Source organism: Oncorhynchus kisutch, linkage group LG16 (genome assembly GCF_002021735.2).
Source record: "Oncorhynchus kisutch isolate 150728-3 linkage group LG16, Okis_V2, whole genome shotgun sequence".
Classification (NCBI taxonomy): Eukaryota; Metazoa; Chordata; class Actinopteri; order Salmoniformes; family Salmonidae; genus Oncorhynchus; species Oncorhynchus kisutch.
The window spans coordinates 14,026,458-14,046,099 of NC_034189.2; the positions used below are offsets into that span (position 1 = coordinate 14,026,458).

General features: G+C 42.8%; 1 protein-coding gene across 2 annotated transcripts; it reads right to left on the reverse strand.

The window, feature by feature from the left end:
• Nucleotides 1–393: 393 nt before the first annotated feature.
• On the reverse strand, nucleotides 394–18,931 carry LOC109906324 (SH3 domain and tetratricopeptide repeat-containing protein 1). 2 transcript variants are annotated; one of them, XM_020503972.2, is made up of 20 exons: nucleotides 18,048–18,931; nucleotides 16,430–16,480; nucleotides 14,619–14,749; nucleotides 13,892–13,997; nucleotides 9,203–9,346; nucleotides 8,731–8,929; nucleotides 8,548–8,624; nucleotides 8,208–8,403; nucleotides 7,509–7,639; nucleotides 7,304–7,351; nucleotides 5,770–7,155; nucleotides 5,499–5,584; nucleotides 4,006–4,074; nucleotides 3,658–3,781; nucleotides 2,992–3,172; nucleotides 2,757–2,907; nucleotides 2,552–2,674; nucleotides 2,315–2,465; nucleotides 1,843–2,039; nucleotides 394–1,538 (listed from the first exon to the last, which is right to left on the reverse strand). In XM_020503972.2, exons 1-20 carry the CDS (start codon nucleotides 18,202–18,204, stop codon nucleotides 1,206–1,208), a joined length of 4,041 nt encoding a protein of 1,346 aa, XP_020359561.1. In that variant the 5' UTR covers nucleotides 18,205–18,931; the 3' UTR covers nucleotides 394–1,205. The 2 variants fall into 2 exon arrangements, with proteins under 2 accessions (XP_020359561.1, XP_020359560.1); XM_020503971.2 differs by having other exon boundaries at nucleotides 5,415–5,584; nucleotides 18,048–18,930.
• Between the last annotated feature and the right edge of the window lie 711 nt (nucleotides 18,932–19,642).

Genomic DNA, 19,642 nt, shown 5'->3' on the forward strand with positions numbered 1-19,642 from the left:
CTTGGAGTCACGAGATTATATGTTGTGTGGTCCTCCCACTATGACTCAGGAAACCATGCAGTTTATTAGGCTACAGATGAAATAAGTTAGGAACTTAACAGGGTGGGGAATGTGGACGGTGATGAGCTTGATGCTCCTTTCCAATAAATATCAAGGGTCTTATTCTGGTGACTTGATGATCGACGTTTGACAAATAAAAATATTCTTTCTCTTATCCATAATAATCTCATGATGTAGACTACCAGCACAGCATACCTGTACTGGATCTGCCACCTGTTAGCTAGAGTGCACGTGCCCAGACCAGAGGAGGCACATTTTATAGTCAACGCAACAGTTTCTGTGACAAAACTATCAGTAGAGTTAAAAAAAAGAAAAATGCCATGGAAACACATAGACTCTTTCAATTTTTATTAATTACATGAAAACCTAAGCGAAAAAGTACATTTTGTGTGCACTACGTCATCACGCATTGATTTTTTATCTACAACAAGTCCGTTGGGTGGAAACACCACTGATGGGAAAATGTGCATATTTTCATTATGCGGATTGTTGAATATTCGCATGAAAATCTTTGAGCCGATTGGATGGAAAACTAGCTAATCATACAAAAAAAGGCATTGACGGCTTATCAGAGTGCTGACTTAGGATCAGTTTTGCCTTTTGGATCAGAATAAATACGACTGTATGGACAGATCCTAGATCAGCACTCCTACTATGAGACACTGTGGATATGGGCCCAGCCGCGCAGTCCAAGTGGTCTTCACTCTCACAGAGCAATTCACTCCACTGTAACCTGCAACAGTTGGACCTTCTCCATTATCTTCTCTGACTTTTTAATAGAGATATCTTTCATGATTCATTACTTTCACCATGACTTAACTCATTTCAGGTCATCAACTGAAGACAATTATAGATATTCAGTCATTTCCGTATGATTCTATTCTAAGTGATATTGTTCAGTAAGGCACAGAACACTGATTGGCAAAATCACATTAACACATCTCAGCGGTTCAAAAATGACATATTTAAACCGAACGAAGGCCTACAACGCCCACTTGGCACAATATCCTCCAACACCCATAAACTCTCTAGCCTGAGTGCCAGTCTGTTTGTGCTATCATAGCAACTCCTTGTAACTCATTGTCATGGTTTGCTTGACAATCAGCATTGGAGTTGGTAAGAGCACAAACAGATCTGGGTCCATGCTATAACCTCTCCCCTCTTCTCACTAACTTCAAACCAAGATGGCCGTTTGGCGGTGACTTATTTCTTGGTTCCTGGATGTTCACCCTGTTCGTCTTGTACTGTGACATACTGCTGAAGATCTGGTCTGGCGAGAGGTTGATGCGTCGTACATTGAGGTCGGAGGCGAACGCTCGTGCTTTCTGGTAGAAGAAGAGGGACAGTTCCCGATCGACCAGGAAGTTGTGGTAGATGGTAGCCAATCGGGTGCAGAGCTGGAGCTGGGACTTCTTGTTGCCGATGTCCATGGCTGCAGCAAGTGCTAGGTGGTAGTACCCTGCGGCGTCATACGGGTCCTAAGGGTCAAAGGTGAAAAGTTAGGGGTTAGAGGTAAGGTTGGTTCGGGTCAGTGGAGGAATCGTTGAAGCTGTTTTGGTTTGGTCCATGTAAATCAAGCGTTATATAGCCACAATGAAATGGAAATGTTTTCGAGGGTTGGCATCAACTCCATCTTGACACGGAATTTCTCCAAAGGAGTGCAATTCAAAGTTTAACTTTTGGGATCAAATTTCTATTTCTTATAGATATGTATTTAAAACCTGAAAATACAGCAACCTGCCCAGTCATGAATTCCATTGATTGATTGATTAATTTGATTACCTTCAGGTCATAGAATATAATGTCCCCCAGCGTACGATACACCCGGACATAGTACAGGGTTTCCTCATCAAACTCCAGGGGCGTGGGGCAGAGGGAGAGGGCCTTCAGGTAGTAGTGTTCAGCCAGCTCAAACTGACCCAGACAGTGGTACAGAGTAGCCAGGCGGTGGAACGCCACACGCTCGTTCAGACGGTTTCCTATATGAAGTACAACCGTGGTTTCATTAGTTAGTATTTCTTCACAGAAAGAGCTATAGCCAGGGTGCACTTGTTTTTACTTCCTGTCACAGATTCTGCTGACGGCGGCTTTTTGTTGTTGTTGTAATAATAACTGTGATGTGGTTGTTTTTCCCTGCCAAACCTTACTGGAATGCACTGACTGTAATTCACTCTGGATAAGAGCATCTGCGATATGTAAATACATATTTCTATTGGAAAATACAAGCAAGGACTGGCTCTGTTGTGTGTCCTACCCAGTTTAACACTGATGTCCAGGGCGGTCTGGGCGTACTCAACAGCCTCTCCATACAGCTTCATCTGCAGCAGCAGCTCCACCAGCTTGTTAGACAGTCTCAGTCTGACCTCTGCACTGCTGGTTTTCACCGCGATGGGCAGGGCACGGTCCTAACAGACACACAAGGTGGGTCACACACATACATAAACCACCTCTGTCCTACCCCATAGAAGCAGTGTGTGTGTCTGTGTCGTACCCCATAGAAGCAGACAGCCTTCTCTCTCTCCGTTGAGCTGTTGAAGAAGACGTCCCCTGCTGCCTCCAGCAGCTGTAGGATGAAGTGTGTGTCTCCCGTACTCACCCCCACATCTTGGGCCACCTGGGAGGAAATACAAGAGGTAACATGTCAATGTAACTCTGAGTGACTGCTGTCTGCACTGTGCTATAGAATAGGTTCTGACCTGTAAATAAAGGTCCACCAGTTCAGTCTGGCCCAGCAGGTGGTATATCTTCCCAGCCTGTAACCAGGCGTAAGCCTCCTTCTCCCTCCGGCCCAGGTCTATGAAGATCCCCAGGCTACGCTTGGTGTAGTCCAGAGCAGACCGCCTAGCCCTGGACACAGAGATGGAAAGCATGGGAAATGTTATCATTTGCTGCCAAATAGATAGATAGATAGATAGATAGAGAGGGACGGACCTCTCTGTCCCCAGACTAAGGTATAGCTGGCTGATGGTCTCCAACACCTCTCCCTCCTGTCTCCTGTCTCCCCGGGTCACCAGCAGGGCCAGCTGATGTTCGTTGTAGATGATGCACTGGGCCTCATCCGGACACACTGCTCTGTAAAGGTGGCACAAGCGTCGCGTCACGCTCAACTGACCTGGGAGAGGGGAATAGAGCACGGAGAGTCGGATTAACAGCATCTTTCTGTTAGCCTACTGAGCTAAAGCCTCAACATTAGCCAGAGGAGTAATACATATTTGGGGCAGAAGTGATGAATCGGGTATACTGCAAATGAAATTCATTCCATATGTTCAGTGTATAGTAACCTAATATTTAAACATTCAAATCTTAAATAAATACATTATAGAACTGTAGAATGCATAACCAATGTCATTTTAGCAGGGAAATATTCACGTATGAAAGATTCTGCATCTCGGTTTCGCCAACAAAAACTAACCACAGGCTTGAGAGTATTTCCTTTCCTTGGATCCAATACCAACGTTCTCAGAGGGTCCCCATACCTCCTAATGTTGATTCAGCTGACGGCTAGTGGCGAGAATAGTGTTTGAACCTGTATGTGAGCCATGTGTTCTGTAGCATTGTGGTGACACTAGGAAATTATGGTTTAAAAAAAAAACGTACTGTCTGAGTGGTTTGACTTGATAGCCATGAGTAGAGCCCATTCATAGTAGATCTTTCCTCTGTCCAGGTGTCTCTGGTTCACATAGTACTGTCCCAGCTCCAACAGCACAGTGGTAAAGATCACCTTGAATAACAAAAGGTAACGACTAATGACAAACGTTATAATGTATGTTATATGGCTGTTATAAAGGCTTTATGAAAGCATTCATAATGACACCTGCAGTAAATTGTAACGATAACAAATATTACATAGAACAAAATAAATCAATAAAATAGTACATTTTTTGACATGAAAAATAAATAAAATAATGTTGTCCTGGGTAAAAATAAAAACGGAATAAAATGAACCTCATGTTCTTGTCCCTCCAGCGCTGACAACATCTCAACAGCTTCTGTTAGATGCTGCTCCGCTAACCTCTGAGGATGAAGAGACAGGACTGCTAATCTATCTGGAATCCTAATTAAAGTAGCAACATTTCACCAACTTTCCCCAAAATTAACTGATTTTCTGAGAAATCCCTGTTGGAATATTCACAGATTCTTTCCAAACAGGATTTCCGGAAAACCTGGGAATTTTGTAATCATAATTCACATATCAAATCAAATGTTATTTGTCACATGCGCCAAATACAACAGGTGTAGACGAAACCATGAAATGCTTACTTACGAGCCCATTCCAAACAATGCAGAGTTAAAAAGTTTTTAAAATTGTCTAAATAAAAAAAGGTAATAGTAACACAAAATAATATATTTCTGATCATATACCTTAGTCCCAGCCTTCATATACCTTAGCCCCAGCCTTCATATACCTTAGCCCCAGCCTTCATATACCTTAGTCCCAGCCTTCATATACCTTAGTCCCAGCCTTCATATACCTTAGTCCCAGCCTTCATATACCTTAGTCCCAGCCTTCATATACCTTAGCCCCAGCCTTCATATACCTTAGCCCCAGCCTTCATATACCTTAGCCCCAGCCTTCATATACCTTAGCCCCAGCCTTCATATACCTTAGCCCCAGCCTTCATATACCTTAGTCCCAGCCTTCATATACCTTAGCCCCAGCCTTCATATACCTTAGCCCCAGCCTTCATATACCTTAGCCCCAGCCTTCATATACCTTAGCCCCAGCCTTCATATACCTTAGCCCCAGCCTTCATATACCTTAGCCCCAGCCTTCATATACCTTAGCCCCAGCCTTCATATACCTTAGTCCCAGCCTTCATATACCTTAGCCCCAGCCTTCATATACCTTAGCCCCAGCCTTCATATACCTTAGCCCCAGCCTTCATATACCTTAGCCCCAGCCTTCATATACCTTAGCCCCCAGCCTTCATATACCTTAGCCCCCAGCCTTCATATACCTTAGCCCCAGCCTTCATATACCTTAGTCCCAGCCTTCATATACCTTAGTCCCAGCCTTCATATACCTTAGCCCCAGCCTTCATATACCTTAGTCCCAGCCTTCATATACCTTAGCCCCAGCCTTCATATACCTTAGCCCCAGCCTTCATATACCTTAGCCCCAGCCTTCATATACCTTAGCCCCAGCCTTCATATACCTTAGCCCCAGCCTTCATATACCTTAGCCCCAGCCTTCAGACACAATAACCCCAGCCTTCATATACCTTAGCCCCAGCCTTCATATACCTTAGCCCCAGCCTTCATATACCTTAGCCCCAGCCTTCAGACACAATAACCCCAGCCTTCATATACCTTAGCCCCAGCCTTCAGACACAATAACCCCAGCCTTCATATACCTTAGCCCCAGCCTTCAGACACAATAACCCCAGGTTAGCTTCTGCTACTGCCCAGTTAGCCCGGTCCTCACACTCCTCACACACATCAATGGCCGTCTGGTAGCTCTCTGCTGCCCTCCTCAGGTCCCCCATGCTTCGCAAGGCTACACCCCTCATGTTGTGGACCAGTCCTTGAGATGAGATTGGGAAGGGCAAATTAGTTTGTCATACTTACAGCAGTAGTAAATAAACGATACAAATACTCACATATTTTTACAGTAACACAAACAAGCATTACAAGGTATCTACAAAAAAAATACATATGTAGCAGTAAGTTCAACAGTGTAGTATGTGCAAAATAACAACTTAAGTGTACCTTCCTGTGGCGTAGTGCAATGTTCTGGCATGGAGGCCAGCACTGAGTCGAGGACGTCTAGAGAAACCTCTGGTTGGCTGTTACAGATGTGGAGCCATGCTAGCCACACAAGGGCGATGTTTCGTTCAGGAATGCTAGAGGTGCCCGATGATGATGACGGCACACAATGATGGTCTATGAGAGTGTGCATGGAGCGTACGGCATGACCTAGCATCCCATGTTCCTGAAACAGCTGGGATAGGCAGAGTGTTAGAGCCTGGCTTAGAGTGTCGTCACCAGTGCCACCGACTCCATCTAATCGCCCAGTGAAGGAGAGCGACCGGCTGAGATATGGAGCCACTTGAGCCGGAATGGCGACGTCCTGCTTCCGGATCCCATAGAGTCTGTCTGTGTTCTCCAGAACCAGCCCCATTCCATTCAGACAATCGGCTAGCCTAGCAGACGGATGCATCGTGGCTCTCCTGGCCGAGCTGACACAGAGGTGAGGGAGGGAGAGCTGGCTGTACAGCCCCGCCAGGCTGAGGTAGCCATGGCTGGGCACGACGCTCCGGACACCAGGGGGCTCCGCCAAGAGAACCAGAAGCCTCTCCAGGAAGGGAATGGTGTCCGCCGCCTCTCCTCGCCTCCAGTGGAGCTTGGCCAAAAGGAAGCATGCTCTGGCTTCTGCCATCTTATTGTGACTAAGCACCGCCTTCTTCAGGATAAATTTCAGAACTTCTGAGTCTTTCTCCACTGTCGAGACGCAGTAAGGGATGCCCATTAGCAGCGCAGCGATCCGCTCCGACAGAGCCAAGTATTTCTCTGTATTTTTCTGCATGAGATAGATCCCCGCCAGGTTAGCGTAGATGCTAGCTAGCATTAGCATGTCCGTGAAGATGTCTCGAGGGACGCTAAGGGCCTCCTCGAAGTAGACGCGAGCCTGGGAAAATTTTGATCGTCCTGCGCAGAGTTTCCCCAAAAGGAAACAGAGGCGGCTCTGGGACCAATGGAGACGTTTCTTCCTGGCAGTTTCCCTGGCAACACCTAGATACGCCACTAATTTGTCAATGTCGTCCGAGTGGCCAGTGAAAGTGGCGAGGAGCCGTTCCGGAGTTTGGCCATAGAGGGCGCCAAACTCTGGTTTGTAGTTGCTGCCACCCAGGAAGGATAGAAGAGGAAGGAATTTCTCCTGGTTGGTGGTGGTGCTTTCCTCAACTGGTTGGATGGTGAAGTGAGGACCGCTGGGTAATGTAGTCTTAGAGGTCTCACTCTGGTCCTCCAGAGTTCCATTTGTCGTCACAGTTGCATGAGGCACCTTCGATTTCATCTTCCCTTTTAGCAGAATCTCTTCAATCTTCCTCCTCAGTTCTGCTTGTTGGTGAGCGTCCATGTTGCCTTGGGAACCATCTGCAAGACATTAGATGAAGATCATTATTTATGATTTTGTTGACATGTGGGAAGAATCAGAAAAAGGGAATTATTTGAAAGTTTTCCAAGTTGAGAAAAAAAATACTCAAACCCAATAGTCCATAAGTACAAAGCAAACAATAAATACCCCTATTTTGAGTTGGTTCATTTGGAGAATCCGGGTGAGCAATCAGATCTGGAATGAAAGCAATAATTAATGAATCAATATCAAAATAGACCGTCTTTACACAGTAAGCAAGTCTAAGAGAGCAAAAAATAAAAACAAGCTGTACTTGCTGGCAGCTGTTCATCACCAAGAAAAGCCCCAGAGCATTTCCCAATTTCTGTCTCACCAAGTTTGTAGACGTGTCCAACATCATTCTGGTTGATTTTTTTCAGCAAGGCGATTGTCTCCTCTTTAATCTGATCTTCTTTCAGGTTGAAAAACAACCTCTCTTCTTTCTCTAGGAAAATGTCAGACGCCCTAGAATGGAGTTAATAAAACTAAATGTCTACTATTTTCAGACAAGGTAGAATGATAACTTTCTAAAAGGAACGTGAGGAGCTACGATGTGGGTTTGAACATATAATTCAACATGGCTCTGAAAGCATTGTCCACAGTGTGTCTTTGTACATTTACTGTAATACACCCATAGAGATAAACCAAGCGTGCTATTATTGAGTTGCACCCCCCCCCCTTTCCTCTCAGAACAGCCTAAATTCATCGGGGAACAGACTCTACAAGGTGTCGAAAGCATTCCACAGTGATGCTGGCCCATGTTGACTCCAATGCTTCCCACAGTTGTGTCAAGTTGGCTGGATGTCCTTTGGGTGGTGGACCATTCTTGAAACACATAGGAAACTGTTGAGTGTGGAAAACTACACTTGAGTAGCTGATACCATCGAGCTGCATAGTTGCTGGCAAACCAATCACCATGTAAGTGTTCTATTTAATTCTATGAATATATCACTACTGTATACATGATGACGCAGCTAATCTGATGCAGTTAACCAGTTAATCAATATATAACTCAGCAGAAGGACACACTTACTCACAAAGGCTATCGGCCGGTCTGACCAGTGTTGTCATCACCAATCCCACTTCTCCTGTTCTCTCCAGTCTGCCAGTGAACCACTCGAAGCACGACACCAACAGGCCCACAATGATGATGCGGTCGCCCTGCTCCAGGCTTAGCTCGTCTGGCCCACCGGCGTCATACTCAGCAGTGGCCACGCAAGAGCCAGTTGCTTGCATGGGGAGAGAGAGGTGGACAAGAGAGATTCATTAGAATTTTAAAGTAAGTTTAGACTCTAGAATTCCTCCATATAAAGGAAAAGTGAAGCCCTTAGAATTAGGATTGTCAAGTGGAATTCAAACAAGGTTCTTCTTACCAAACTGGCAGGGGAAATCACATGCTGGCTTGCCACTGCCAACTAAGATGTTCTCCGCACATGATTTGAGGAACCATCTATAGGGCGGAAACAGGAACGAAATATGTGAATAAAAAGGTGAAACTTGGAAAATTAGCAGTATGCTTCTTCTTCTGTTTTGACTACACTAGGCAAAGTACTGACTGGTGGAAGGGGATGACGGGCTCCAGGGCTGGTTTGGGTTTGGTCCCCCGGGCTCCATCCCCCAGGGAGAGTACGGTCCACCCCGAGCCCAGGAACGGGGGCTCAAACAGGGCGATGTCCCCCTGCTCCAGGTAGAGGTCTCTACCAGAGGTGGAGCTGTCGAACATCTGGGTGGAGCTGCAGCTGGCGAACAAGGAACCTGACAGAGGGGGAGATTTGTCATACTTTATTTGTGGGTATAACTAAATAACTAATCATTTGTAGCATTGTAATTAAGAGTATAACATGTATAACATCTCATAACAGCATAACATGGATACTCAATGTTCATGTGATCTGTATGTGCTGACTTATCAAATTAAGTGCGTCTGTATATTCTGAATACACTATTCTGAATACACCACAGTGAATGTGGGTACCAAAAGCTGTAGAAGTCAGATATTTTAATTCTGTGAGTCACTGGGTGAGTTACCCTCTTGCATGAGGATGCCTTTGTACATGAGGTTGAGAGTCTCCTCTTGGATAGAGATCTCTATGGCAAAGTACTCCTGGTCCAGAGAACTCAACCAAAAGTCCTGGTCCAACAGCAGGTTCTCCATGCACTGACCCAGAAAGCCTGGGGAACAGAGGTCAGATGTCAATATGTCAGAGGTCAGTCAGAAGTCCTGGTCTAGAAGTAGTTTATGTATTGATTTCAATCGGAGATATAAAATCAGTTACTTTGTTATTTCAGACCCGAACCTGTTCAGGCCCGGGTCGGGTATATCGGGTCCACCCGAACCCGTGAAGACCTCTACTTTGTTTGGTATATATTAGGATCCCCTTAAGCCGCTACTCTTCCTGGGGTCCACCCGAACCCGTGAAGACCTCTACTTTGTTTGTTATTTATTAGGATCCCCTTTAGCCGCTACTCTTCCTGGGGTCCACATGAAACATGATATAGTACATAGTACAGAACATTATTAGTCAAGGACTGAAATACATACATTTAAAACGTGACAGAGAGCCTATGTCATGACTGTCCTGTGAGGATCCAAATAGGTCAGATCAGCTTTGCAATAAATAACTTCAACCAGACCCCCTCTCACCCGCAGAGGGGGAGGAGGGAACTGGTGGGGATTAACACCTCACACCCTGTTGTAAATCAAGGACAGAACATTCAGACATCCCTCTCTAAATTCCCTCAAGGAATGTACTTTGTTTTAAGAAGAGTTTTCGCGCCAAAAGTCTAACACGTTCAAAAGCAACTACTAGAACAATATTTCTAATATAGAATGTGGGGATTTGTCAGAGGCGACCTAAAATAACACTAATGTCGGTTTGGTTGTTATTTTGTGATGTCATTAAAAATATTATAAAGGAAATACTGTAACTTGGAAAGTATACATACGACATGCACAAAGTTTCCATCCTCTGCGTTGTGCATGCTATATGAAAAAGTATTAGTGTTTTTGTTAAGAGAGGGATGTGATTTTAGAAACTAAGAGGAAATTGTTTCTATAACTGTGCACAGTAAGTAGTCACCGCCCCCTTGATTGAGGTCAGAGAGTGTGTCAGCCTGACAGAACCGCCCCTTTTGAACAAACTGTATAAAATGATGGGTTAAGAATTTTCATGTAAATACATACATGATTGCTTACTCCATGCGGGTGGCGGTTCCTGTGCCGCCACCCGCTTGGAGTAAGAAATCAGGTGAGAGTAGTTTCCAAATGTACCAACGTTAAGTGTCTCGGTCCCACTCCCTCTCTCGCCCTCTCCATGTCTTTTGTAACAAGTAGCCCTATTGTTGTCAGTCCACCAGGGACCTGTTTTTAATGTATTAAGTGTGTATGTTTATCTTGTGTTACCATTTAATTAGCTAGTAAATAAATAATCAATTTGTGTAGTACTGAATCTTACCGAGTAAGGCTCGGGTTTTTGCAGATGCAAAGAGGTTACGACTGTTCAGAATGATGATATGATACAAGGTTATGATTAATAAGTTGACTGTTTATAGATGTGATAGGTAAAGACCTTTAGAGTTTAATTCGGGAGATGGTAACTCTTTAAATAACTGCTCTCGTGGTGCCCCAGATCCTCATGAGTTAATTGTTACATGATTCATTTGATCGGGTAACAACATAGTTGATTAGATATATAACAGTGTTCAGATTAATGTTACAAGTCAAGTCACGACACCTACATATCAGTACATGCACACAACATCTAGGTCTAATACACAGTACAGTGCAAATTACAATACACTATAAACATGTCTGTGTCTCATCAGTCCCCTTTGTGCTGTAAGGTGTTCTTTTATCTGTTTTTTAAAACTGGTTTAATTGCTAGCTTGAGTTACTTGGGGTGGCAGAGAGTTCCCTGTAGTCATGCCTCTATTTAATACTGTGCGTTTCCCAGCCTCTGTTCTGGACCTGGGGACTGTGAAGATACCTCTGGTTGCATGTTTTCTGTTGTGTGTGCCAACTGCTTGAACAGACAGTTCGGTACCTTCAACACCTCACACAAAGACCAATAGTGATGCAGTCAACTTTGAGCCAGGAAAGACTGACATGCATGTTACTGGTACTCGTTCTTTGCCACACATGGCCACAAAGCTGGGCAGTAGTCCAGGTGCGACAAACCTAGGGCCTGTAGGACCTGTCTGGTCGACTGAGATGTCAAGAAGGCAGAGCAACGCCCTATCATGGACAGACCTCTTCTCATTTTAGCAACCATTAAGTCCATATCTTTTGACCATGATAGCTTGCTATCTAGGGTTAGACCCAGCAGTTTAGTCTCCTTAACTTGCTCAATAGCCACATTATTCAATAATAGATCCAGATGAGGTTTAGTGTTAAGCGAGTGATTTGTCCCAAAAACTATGCTTTTAGTTAGAGATATTTAGCACCAGCCTAGTGCTAGTTACCCATTCTATAACTGACTGGAACTCTATGTTAAGTGTCTCAGTTATTTATTTTCATGCTACAGGCGTCATGTATACTGTTGAGTCATCAGCGTACATAGACACACAGGCTTTATTCAAGGTCAGTGGAAGGTCATTTGTAAAAACAGAAAACAATAATGGCCCTAGCCGGCTGCCCTGCGGTACACCACACTGAATTTGCAGAGGCTTCCATTAACGAAGAGAGAGAGAGGATTCCATTAATGAAAACCCTCTGTGTTCTATTATATGGGTAACTCTATCCATAATAAAGGCAGAGGATGCAAATCCACTGAAGTCTAACAAAACAACTCAATCTTTTTACTATCAATTTCTTTCAGCCAAACATCAGTCATTTGTGTCAGTGCCAAGCATGTTAAGTGCCCTTAGTTTTCTGTAAAATAACTTGAAAAAACTACTTTTTCCCAGAAGTTTGCTAAGCACTTGCAACAGGCTGATTGGTCGCCAATTTGAACCATTTAAACACATTTTTTTTTTTAACTAGTCAGTTAAGAACAAATTCTTATTTACAATGACGTCCGGCTTTAGCCAGGGTAGGCCGACGCTGTGCGCCACCCTATGGGACTCCCAATCACGGCCGGATGTGATACAGCCTGGATTCGAACCAGTGACTGTAGTGAAGCCTCTTGCACTGAGATGCAGTGCCTTAGACCGCTGCGCCACTCTGGAGGTCATTAAAGGATGCTCTGCTATATTTGGGTAGAAATGACCTCAGACCCCTCCATGTCTGAGGGCAAACGGCATCTTCTAGGCTTAAATTGAAGATGTGACAAACAGGAGTCACAATGTATTCTGCTACCAACCTCAACAATTGACCATCCAGGTTGTTGGTACCAGGTGATTTGTCCTGATCTATAAATAGCAACAATTTTTTCACCTCTTCCACACCCACTTTGAGGAACTTAAAACTACAGTGCTTGTCCTTCATTATTTGGTCCATTATGCATGAATATGAAGGCTCAACATTTATTGTTTGCATGTCATACCTAAGTCTGCTAATCTTGTCAACAAAACAGTTATTAAAGTGGTTGGCAATATCAAAGGGTTTTGTTATGAACAAGCCATCTGCCTCAATGAAAGATGGAGCAGAGTTTGCGTTCTTGCCTATAATTGTATTTAAAGTACTCCAGCACTTTTAACTTTCATTCATCTTTATTCCATAGTATAGTTTCATTCTCCTTTTTGTTTAGTTTAGTTACGTGACTTGTCAATTTACTGTATGTTTGCCAGTCTGCTGTGTTGTCAGATTTATTTGCTATTACCTTTGCCTCATCCCTCTCTGCCATACAGTTTTTTAATTCATAAGTTTGCTAGAGAGCATTTGGATGATCCAGAAGAAGATTGGGAGAATGTCATATGGTCAGATGAAACCAAAATATAACTTTTTGGTAAAAACTCAACTCGTCGTGTTTGGAGGACAAAGAATGCTGAGTTGCATTCAAAGAACACCATACCTACTGTGAAGCATGGGGGTGGAAACATCATGCTTTGGGGCTGTTTTTCTGCAAAGGGACCAGGATGACTGATCCGTGAAAAGGAAAGAATGAATGGGGCCATGTATCGTGAGATTTTGAGTGAAAACCTCCTTCCATCAGCAAGGGCATTGAAGATGAAGCGTGGCTGGGTCTTTCAGCATGACAATGATCCCAAACACACCGCCCGAGCAACGAAGGAGTGGCTTCGTAAGAATCATTTCAAGGTCCTGGAGTGGCCTAGCCAGTCTACAGATCTCAACCCCATAGAAAATCTTTGGAGGGAGTTGAAAGTCTGTGTTGCCCAGCAACAGCCCCAAAACATCACTGCTCTAGAGGACAGTGTGTGAAAACCTTGTCAAACATTTTCTGTAAGTCTTCACCTCTGTCATTGCCAACAAAGGGTATATATATATATATATATAGATAAACTTTTGTTATTGACCAAATACTTATTTTCCACCATCATTTGCAAATAAATTCATTAAAAATCCTACAATGTGATTTTCTGGATTTTTTTCTTCTCATTTTGTCTGTCATAGTTGAAGTGTACCTATGATGAAAATTACAGGCCTCTCTCATCTTTTTAAGTGGGAGAACTTGCACAATTGGTGGCTCACTAAATACTTTTTTGCCCCACTGTATTCTATAACCATTTATGTTAAGTTAGGATTCAGAACGTGTGTATCATTCATGTAAATAAAAACCCCATTCTATATCTAGTACTTCTTATACTAGACAACATTACCCATTGTGTAATACGTGGTGAACTTCCATATCTCTTCAAATGTTTTGAATGTGACAAATATGGCGTTTTCTTCACAGTTGATGGAAACAAGACGAGCTGATAGTTCCTAAAAGTACAGGAGAGGAAAACAGAGAAGAGTTCTAAATGTACATGATTTCTCACAAACTACTGTATAAATATAATAATAATAATAATAATAATGTAATATGTTAATAAAGTACACAGTAAGAACAAATACAACCTGATAACACAAACACTTCAAATGCAAAACTGGCGATATGACAATGCATTCATTATATTCACTATCACTTTTCACGCTTGCGATAATTCCACAAAAGCTGAGACAAAGCATTGACAAAATGGGGTGTGACTGTGCTGAGTACAGTATCATAGCAAATGCCTTTTTAGCAGCATATATAGATTACAGCTGTACATAAAGATTACATAGGATAACATTTATTGTCCTGAATCTTTCCCTGGAGGCAGAACTGAGCGATTTCCACTAAATGGGTGAACTGCAAAGTCAAAATTGTCTATATCGTAGTTCATGAAAACAAAAATGATATTTTGTGTCTTCATTTAAGGTTTAATATCAGGTTTTATGACTTTGTGGCTGTGCTAGCTACTGACCACTCTGCAGCGATGCCTCCAGGTCAAGAGTTGACAATAAATGCCAACCTGTGACAAGACTAACCTGAATACATAAAAGGTTAATAGAGTGTTATACCATGAAGAGAGCGTTGACCTCTATGCTGTCGGCCTCCAGGAGGCGGAGTTTCCCCCTCAGCACTTCCTGTGACCCCACGTCTGCAGGAAGCTTGTCCGGCCCCTCCACCATGGCCAACAGCATGGGCAGCGCTGGAAACACGCAAGGACACGTTAAAAATCACCATTACAGTCTATGACAAGCTGAGTATGGGCAATCCTTCTCTAGTTAATGTTTTGTAGGAGAGAAGAGGTGACAGAGATACTCTGGTGACTTTGTAATAAACAATAATGCTATTTCTCAAAACACCACGTAGAAGTAATTCACTTCAGTCAGCAGTTTCAAAAGTGTCGTTTGAGGTTTGTCATAGTTAAAAAAGACTAAAAACGACTCAGAACAACAATGTCAATAACCTGACAGGTACAGTACTAATACTGTATCCTCAACTTGACTTCGTTTCTTTATTAACCAACGGCCATTTTGGACACAATCATCTCACCACTTACAGAAAAACCACATGATTTCACATGTGAAATTGAATGTGAAATCATGTGTTTTTGGAACACTTGATCACGTTTTCACATGTGTAGTTCCATGTTATCACATGTTGCTTTACATGTCTCGTGTTATCATATTAACTTCACATACGATCACGTGAAAACATGTGTTTTTGGAACACTTAATGTGTCCACATGACATTCATGTTGTTTTTCAGTAAGGGACTGGTCTGGTGACCCTGTGATTGACAGTGAATGACCCACAGAGATTAATCAATGACTTCAAAGTGGCTTTCTCAGGTCCAAGGTACAAGAATCACTGTCAAATACATGATTTTTCCAAAATGAGAAGTGAATTTCCAGCCTGGTCCCAGATCTATTTGTGCTGTCTTGCCATCTCCTATGGTCACTGTCACACCAAATGTAACAATAACCATAGGAGTTAGCAAGACAGCACAAACCTATCTGGGGCCAGCTAGTGAATTCTAGTTTAATAGCATACAGGCTACTGCTTTTGTGAAACAAGAGAAGAAAGAGTGCAGAACACACAATAACTGCAGTAAGTTGTTTATTGGTACACTAAAAACCACAGTAGGAATATACAAAATATAAAAACTGCTTCCTACTGAACAAACATGAAACTCTTAACTCATAACTTATATGATTGTAATATGACCCAATGTCACCTCGCCTTTTTAATGGTTGACTTTGAGTCTGCAGTCATAGCGTGGGTCAAACCACTACAGCAGTGCTCAGTGTGTTGCGCTCAACCTAGCCTGGTCCCAGATCTGTCTCCATTGCTGTCATTATTGAGTGACAGGGAGTTGGCATGATAGCACAAATAGGCTGGCACTCAGGCTACTCTCTACCCCTATGTTGATACTGGAAGCATGAGGCTGTATGAAATAGCCTGATGGTTCATAGCAGAATGAGTCATTCAAAACCCACAGTTGAATCTTAGACCTCATAATAGCAAGAGAGAGAGTTAAACCCATAAACCATAACTTTACTCCAACTACCACAGCCAAACCCCAAACTCTCTCCCCTTCTTTTGGAAATACTGTGGTTGGAACCTTCATGAAATTCCATTCTGTTAAATTCTGAGTTTCCACAATGAGAATGAAGTGTCTGATATACATACATTGGACGATTGAAAATGGAAATCCCCCTTTCACTGAAAGGTGTCATATTTCTGGGTCTGTATTAATACAGTGTCTCAGGGTATGATCTAGGATCAGTTTAGCCTTGTTGATCATAATGAATAAGATTACATGGACCAGTGGGAACTGATTCTAGATCAGCCCTGTAAAGTAGATAGAGTTATTAGTTAGTCACCTGTTGGGAAGCAGTCTTCAGATGTGCCTGCTCCTCTGGAGCTGGAGTGCTCTGCAATATACAGACATGTTCATTTAATACTGAACACAGTATGTATGCTACTTTGATCGATTGTAAGAAGTAGGTAAACAAAATAACCTAAAAATTAAAAGGTGACATACCCAAAAGTTCTTTATGGGCCTTTTAGCTAGCGGCTGAAATGTCCTTTATGTGTTTATTATGACAAGAGCAGGAAAACATATGATCCCTAGTCCTCTACCCATGTTTCCTGTGTGTGCTATCGCTTTCACACACACACACACACACACACACACACACACACACACACACACACACACACACACACACACACACACACACACACACACGAGGGAGACAGGAGGAAATCTCAGATTTCATAACAGTGTCCCCAACTAAACAAGAAGGAAGAATTGAGAGAAAGGGGGCAGGGTCACAAAATAGACCACCATAGATAGAACTGAAACAACGATCAAGTTGTCAAATAACCCTCTTTTAAACTGAGCTTGTATGACTAGCACAGACAGTGTCACCAGCAAAGCACCCCCACACAATAACACCTCCATGCTTTACCGTGGGACATACACATGCAGAGATAATCCGTTCACCCCACACCGGGTCTCACAAAGACACAGCGGTTGGAACCAAAAATTTGGACTCCAGACCAGAGGACAGATTTCCACCGGTCTAATGTCCATTGCTTGTGTTTCTTGGCCCAAGCAAGTCTTCTTATTATTTGTGTCCTTTAGTAGTGGTTTCGTTGCAGCAATTCAACCATGAAAATCTGATTCACACAGTCTCCTCTGAACAGTTGTTGTTGAAATGTGTCTGTTACTTGAACTCTGTGAAGCATTTATTTGGGCTGCAATTTCTGGGGCTGGTAACTCTAATGAACTTTTCCTCTGCAGCAGAGGTACGTCTGGGTCTTCCTTTCCTGTGGCGTTCCTCATGAGAGCCAGTTTCATCATAGTGCTTGATGGTTTTTGCGACTGCACTTGAAGAAACTTTCAAAGTTCTTGAAATTGTCCGGATTGACTGACCTTCATGTCTTAAAGTAATGATGGACTGTCATTTCTCTTTGCTTATTTGAGCTGTTCTTGACATAATATGGACTTAACCCCCCCCCCCCACCCCCACCCACCCACCACCACCACCTTGTCACATCACAACTGATTGGGTCAAACGCATTAAGAAGGAAAGAAATTCCACAAATTAACTTAAGGCGGCGGCACACCTGTTAATTGAAATGCATTCCAGGTGACTACCTCATGAAGCTGGTTGAGAGAATGCCAAGAGTGTGCAAAGCTGTCATCAAAGCAAAGGGTGGCTATTTGAAGAGTCTCAAATATAAAACATATTTTGATTTGTTTAACACTTTTTTGTTTTCTACATGATTCCATATGTGTTATTTCACAGTTTTGATGTCTTCACTATTATTCTACAATGTAGAAAATAGTAAAAATAAAGAAAAACCTTTGAATGAGGTGTTCTGAGACTTGACTGGTAGTCCTAAAAACAATATCACGGTATGCTACTACTGCAGAGGCAGATTGTGGATCTGTGTGTCATTTCAATGTCACTTTATGGATCAATGACTCACCCATTTTTCTACTTCTGGTCCCCTTTTTTACCGGATCATGGTTGTGGTCTTCTGCTGAGAGCTCTCTCCGGTAATGGCGAGTGCTAGTATCCATACGGTTAACCACCGCCACGGGTTCCACCTCTTGTTCCGCGGTTGACATAATTAACTTTTTCATGTTGTAGCCCTACTTTAAACTCCCCGAGCGTAGCTGGATATCATGAGCATCTGCACCCTCCTCGCGCCGTGCTCACACTATCCATGGAGTACGTCACAAATGTTTACTATCACTGTCGAAGAGGGCGTGAGACGTTAAAACCCCTGACTTAGAGATGCCTTGTAGAAGAATATCAATATTGTGTTGTCACTTAATGGTCCATAGAAGCGTTACTTATTCCAAAGTCAGATCTTTGGTGAAAAATCGGTGATTGTCATCCGGTGTTTTGCTTACAGAGGATTTCCCAACTCCATCAGAATTGTTCTGTCCTGTGACGTTTGGCACACGAGCCACTCCAGTGTGCAATCGGTGCGAAGAAAGTGCAGCTGACTGCAGGGAACAGGTTAATAATCGCTGACTGAACAAATAAAGTTTCTTTCTTTTCTAAATCCACCGCGCTGTTCTGTCAACAGAAGGAGTTCGCTGTTGTAAATATAGGCCATTGACTGGGAAAGTTGAACTGTTTTCTCAATCCTCAGATACATTTTTCCAGAAGTTTGAGTGCTAAGTGTCGTATATAAAACTTTTTCACTTTGACCTCATCGTGGCATTCATAATTCCTTGCTATTTCAGCTATTTCCTATTGAGAAATTGAAAATGCTACGCGCATGCACGCACGTAGCCTACGTGTACGTACATAAAAACACAACTGCTTAGGCCTATTGATTAATGTAGTCCTATGTGTAGTCATTTGACCATTTCCACAGTCAGCTGCTGCGTACTCTAAAATAAGTGTCCTTTGCCCAAGCTAACCTCTGTCACATCCTAGGAAGAGAGTCAGCGCTTCCCTTTCCTCCTCTCTATCAGCCTGGCCTGGAGTTAACACTTAGTCTCGGAGACTAGAGCCCTGTCTATCATGTCCAACTGAATGGAAAGAATGACTCACTATTTCCATTCGAATCTGTTAGAATAAATAAATAAACCTGGTTCCAAACCCGTTTTGCACTATGAAACACCTAAAATGTGTTTGAACCTAGATTAGACAATAAGAAAACAATAAAGCTATAAAACGTCACACACTTAAAAAAACCACTTAAACATACGTTTTTAAAATGACATTCGTAAGCACGTTTCTTTGGTGAAAATGTCTAACCTTAGGTTCTGTTTTCCCGGGAAATAAGCTTCTGTCAAAATCGAATAGATGATAGATATCAATTATGATGTTAGGGTTCCTTGATAATGGCATTCTATTAAGTGTCCGAATTTCACGTTATTTCCCGGGAAACCGATCCAAATATTACACTGGAATGCATTTATCACCCAAAGACAATGAAATCATTTCAGAACTGAAACATTTATTTTAATAAGAAGATGTGTCTGAGTTACAATGACATCCAAACGTTTCCATCTAATTTACAAGCCTAATTTTGCATAGGTCCCAATTCCCTATGGACCCTGA

Bases quoted from the DNA above. Each gene is read 5' to 3' on its own strand.
- LOC109906324 (XM_020503971.2), bottom strand. From the start codon at position 18,204: ATGAAAAAGTTAATTATGTCAACCGCGGAACAAGAGGTGGAACCCGTG. The intron at 5,585-5,769 runs GTACACTTAAGT...TCTCATCTCAAG, and splicing joins TTGCACTACGCCACAGGAAG to GACTGGTCCACAACATGAGG. The intron at 2,675-2,756 runs GTCAGAACCTAT...ATTTCCTCCCAG, and splicing joins TGGTGGACCTTTATTTACAG to GTGGCCCAAGATGTGGGGGT.